The following is a 5000-nucleotide window of genomic DNA, read 5'->3' as shown; positions in this document are numbered from 1 at the left end:
TGGCATTGATCATCAGTTTTCGAAAAGCTCCAATCATTTTTGTACAATGCTTGCTTGCATCAACTAACTATAAGAATCCAAAGCAAAGTAATGAAATTGAAAAGATTCCTACCTAAATTTGACTAGTATTATACTTTAAAGGACCCATTAACCTTCAAGAAAAATTTTGGGCTTCTTGACTATCTGTTGAAGAAAGAAAAGAGCATGGTTTATCATCTAAGGTGTCACAATGTCAGACTCTGATTTGATTCTATCTTTTTTTGTGCAGTGTTTTTCAAACAGTAAGAGCCACCGACTTCACAGATCTGCAATGGTTGTAGAAAAAAAATCCATAAAAGAAAGTGGCCTTAGAGCCACAATGGCAGAGGAAGCCAATTTGGTAAGAATATGATCTCCTTAAAACATACACATATACATTCAAAATACACACACATATATGCATATGCATGCACATACACATGCACATACAAAATACACACACATATATGCATATGCATACGCATACGTATACACATACACATGCACATGTCTCATGGCCTTTCTTCCAGAAAAGCTAATTTCTTTTTTGATCTTTAGGAACGCATACCTGTAGAGGAGGTTTTCCAGCAGCTCCAATGCAACCGGGAAGGACTCTCTACAGAAGAAGCAGAAAAACGCCTCCAAGATTTTGGACCGAACAAACTTAAGGAGAAATCGGTAGAGTGTCTCCTGCATGCACCTGTTTTTGAGCTTTTTCAAAGTATAAAGATTCCTAAAAGCGCCTTATGTTGCTATATGCTTTAAGCACTTCGTTAGCAGTAAAATTATCAATAACCTGCGCACTGTTAATAAGTCCATCAAATAATTCATATAGTTTTTCGACTAGTCGTTTGAAGATATAGATATTTTTTTCTCTTCTAGCTTTGGTTATGTCGCTTCCTTGAATGCAAGATCTAGTAAACTTTAACAGAGTTGACGTGGTCGTAATTGCACAGGAAAGCAAAATTCTGAAGTTTCTCAGCTTCATGTGGAATCCCCTCTCATGGGTCATGGAGGCAGCCGCCATCATGGCTATTGCATTGGCTAATGGAAAAGACAAGGGGAAGGTAAGATACTTTCTACTCTTTTCTCTTTCTAGTTAACCTAGAATATAACATTTTTATTAACTCTCACTTGATCGGGAATGACAGGCAAAAGCTCCTGATTGGGAGGACTTTTTGGGTATCCTAGTTTTGCTCCTTGTGAACTCCACAATCAGTTTCATCGAAGAAAACAATGCTGGCAATGCTGCAGCTGCCCTCATGGCTCGATTAGCACCTAAAGCCAAGGTTGGTAGCTCATAAAGCATCTTTCTTTGAGCTTGTTTAGTTATGGTGCAATTGCACAGAAGGAAACCCTAATAATAACAAATGCATACACACATACATACATACAGACAGACATGTATATATATGTGCACGTTGCTCATGTACATGTGTACACACATATATATACATATGTGTGTGTGTGTGTGTGTGTGTGAACACCGCCCTTGTATTTTTGACATTTTTGGTTTTGGGTTTGCTTTCATTCACGCACATCAACTTTGGATCTTCTCATGTTGTTTAGGTTCTTCGAAGTGGGAAATGGATGGAAGAGGATGCATCATTACTTGTCCCCGGTGATATCATCAATATAAAGCTAGGTGATATCATTCCTGCAGATGCACGCTTATTAGAGGGCGATGCAGTCAAGGTCGACCAGGTAAAACACTTCATTAATTAAAGTTCTTCATATATGTATGTGTTCTTGACTAACTGTAATAGGAGTTGTCTGGCCTATTAAATGTGCATATACATATGCATATGTATATATGTGTGTGTGTGTTCCGGTATATATATGTACATATGTTTGTATATGTATGTATTCATGTGTGTGTGTGTGCATGTTTGTCACTTTATGGTTACATACATGTGTGTATGTATTTCTATGTATGCTCCTATGTATACGTATGCATATGATTGACACTTACCAATCTTGTGCAGTCGGCCTTGACTGGGGAGTCTCTGCCGGTAACCAAAAATCCAGGAGATGGAGTATATTCTGGCTCAACTTGCAAACAGGGTGAGATTGAAGCTCTTGTGTTTGCGACAGGCCTGCACACATTTTTTGGGAAAGCTGCCCATCTCGTAGATTCAACCAACCATGTTGGCCATTTCCAGAAGGTAATCTGGCTACACAACAAAGCTTTTCAATTATCACCACTCATCCAATCTATGGTGTAGATTGAATTTATGGTTACACTCTTACTTCTTCATTTATATGGTAAGGTAAGATGTTCATGGTTTTTACTCTATCTGCAGGTTCTGAAGGCAATTGGGAACTTTTGCATAGGATCGATTTTTATCGGAATGTGTGTGGAGATCATTGTCATGTATTGTGCTCAGCATAGGGCTTATAGGGATGGAATCAACAATTTGCTAGTCCTTTTGATAGGAGGAATCCCTATCGCAATGCCCACGGTGTTATCGGTCACCATGGCCATTGGATCCAACCGCCTTTCTCAGCAGGTCCAGCATTTAATGGTCTTCTTGTTTTATTTGATTTTATTTCACATGTGATTGGCACATGGCTTATTTTGTTTTTATTTGAATGCAGGGAGCCATCACAAAGCGTATGACTGCTATTGAGGAAATGGCCGGAATGGATGTTCTTTGCAGCGATAAAACAGGAACGCTAACTCTCAACAAACTTAGTGTGGACACTACCTTGATAGAGGCAAGGAACATGTGCTTTATTTCTTATATTTCTTACGTACACTTCCTTATGGTAACCTCTCATTTGTAACAACTTTGTCATTTTTTTTTTAAAAAAATTGTTCAGGTTTTTGCACAAGGCATCTCCAGGGACAATGTAGTCCTCTTGGCAGCAAGAGCCTCTAGAGTAGAAAACCAGGATGCAATCGATGCTGCCATTGTGGGTATGCTCGCAGATCCAAAAGAGGTACTATCTCAAAAAAAATTCTGAAAGCTCATCATGAATAGATTCCTTAATTAGGGGGTGGTTTCCATTTTGTTGACTGGATTTTATTGTATTTGATGGGTGGTCTGTATTGGTGACTGGATTTTATTGTATTTGATTTATGGTAGGGGTGTTAAATATGTGTGTATACTTACTCGAGATTCCCACTGATACATACATACACCCACTTATACATACACCCACATATACACATACATACATACATAAGTCATGGAAAGTGACCTTTTTTGAAGTATCTCATAAGATTTTGTTCACCTGCCAGGCTCGGGAAAATATCAAGGAGGTACACTTTCTTCCTTTCAATCCTGTGGACAAGCGAACTGCACTCACATACATTGATAAAGATGGTCGATGGTACCGAGCTAGCAAAGGTGCCCCAGAACAGGTCTTACTGATACTCCATGACACATTTGAGATTTTGTTTTTGATTGCTTTGAATACATTGATCTGAAACATTTGCTTTCACGAACCCTTAACAGCATCATTTACATTCTTTAGTGACCATTTTTGTCAACTAGATTCTTAATCTATGCCACAACAAGTTCGAGATTGAGAGCCGGGTGCATTCAGTGATTGACAAGTTTGCGGAGCGAGGGCTACGCTCATTGGCAGTTGCTCTGCAGGTGTGCGCATGTGTGTGTGAGGGAGAGAGAGAGAGAGAGATCTTGCTTTTTAAACTTTTCTCAGTTGGAGTTGGCCTTCGGATATATGATACATGTCTTTGCATTCATGTAGGAAATTCCTGAAAAGAGCAAAGAGAGTGCAGGAGGTCTTTGGCAATTTTGTGGGCTAATGCCCCTATTTGATCCCCCTCGACACGACAGTGCCGAGACTATCCGCCGAGCATTAGATCTAGGAGTAAATGTCAAGATGATAACAGGTACATGACCTTCTTTTGTAGGTTTGTGCTCACATTAGAAACAAAGATGTTTGGACAAGTCCTTCATAGGAAATGTGCATGCATCACATATCAATGAAGGCACTCATGCACTCATCCACTCATGCACTCATCCAATCATGCACACATGCATGCATGCGCTACTTATACAAACGGTATGTTGTTTTAGGTGATCAATTGGCCATTGCAAAGGAAACCGGGCGACGGTTAGGAATGGGCAGCAACATGTATCCATCATCCTCATTGTTGGGGCAACAACGAGATGATGCCATCTCCTCACTCCCAATTGATGATTTGATAGAGAAGGCCGACGGATTTGCTGGTGTCTTTCCAGGTATTTTCATGCTAATATAGAGAGGAAGATCAATTTTGTGCATGCGTGTGTGTGTGTGTGTGTGTGTGTGTGTGTGTGTGTGTGAGAGAGAGAGAGAGAGAGAGAGAGAGAGAGAGAGAGAGAGAGAGAGGATAATATGCTAAACATGACATGAAATGCACTCACATATATCTAGAATATGTACATGACATTTGACACATCATACATGATACATGATACACAGCATATAATATACACAGTACCAATGACATATACTAGTTGCATGGATCTAATGTGTTAAGAAAAGAAGCAGATGATCACATGGCTATGACGTTTTATTTCCAGAGCACAAGTACGAGATTGTTAGACGGTTGCAGGACAAGAAGCACATATGTGGAATGACTGGTGATGGAGTAAACGATGCTCCTGCATTGAAGAAGGCGGACATTGGTATCGCAGTTGCCGATGCGACTGATGCCGCAAGGAGTGCATCAGATATCGTTCTGACTGAACCAGGCTTGAGTGTCATCATCAGTGCTGTACTCACAAGCCGAGCAATATTTCAAAGAATGAAAAACTATACGGTAAAAGCTACCATTATCTTTAAATCAGCATTCAATTTGCTGTTGATCTGTGTGTGTGTGTGTGTGCGTGCGTGTGTGTGTATGTGTGAGAGAGAGAGAGAGAGAGAAGAGAGAGAAAGAGAGAGAGAGAGAGACGTCCCTCTGTGTATGCAACTACTAACCTATTAAATTTGGCCTCGCAGATATATGCCGTCTCAATCACTAT

General features: G+C 40.0%; 1 protein-coding gene across 1 annotated transcript in view; it reads left to right on the top strand.

Moving 5' to 3' along the window:
• The first annotated feature begins 1265 nt into the window (after positions 1-1265).
• LOC147604395 (ATPase 11, plasma membrane-type-like) overlaps positions 1266-5000 on the top strand; it is a 4850-nt gene continuing 1115 nt past the window's right edge. The window contains exons 1-12 of the mRNA XM_086795752.1: positions 1266-1307; positions 1588-1722; positions 2004-2183; positions 2322-2528; positions 2617-2736; positions 2842-2961; positions 3263-3385; positions 3519-3623; positions 3736-3880; positions 4068-4232; positions 4557-4795; positions 4978-5000. The exon at positions 4978-5000 is cut by the window's right edge and continues 10 nt beyond it. Of these exons, the coding sequence (XP_086651878.1) occupies positions 1281-1307; positions 1588-1722; positions 2004-2183; positions 2322-2528; positions 2617-2736; positions 2842-2961; positions 3263-3385; positions 3519-3623; positions 3736-3880; positions 4068-4232; positions 4557-4795; positions 4978-5000 (1589 nt within the window). The 5' untranslated portion in view covers positions 1266-1280. The remainder of the gene's footprint in view (positions 1308-1587; positions 1723-2003; positions 2184-2321; positions 2529-2616; positions 2737-2841; positions 2962-3262; positions 3386-3518; positions 3624-3735; positions 3881-4067; positions 4233-4556; positions 4796-4977) is intronic.

This window comes from Cibotium barometz, chromosome 62 (assembly GCF_041138505.1).
Source record: "Cibotium barometz isolate CiBa-2024 chromosome 62, ASM4113850v1, whole genome shotgun sequence".
Lineage (NCBI taxonomy): Eukaryota > Viridiplantae > Streptophyta > Polypodiopsida > Cyatheales > Cibotiaceae > Cibotium > Cibotium barometz.
Note: the sequence above shows the minus strand (reverse complement) of the source record. Positions and strands in the feature narration are given on the sequence as shown.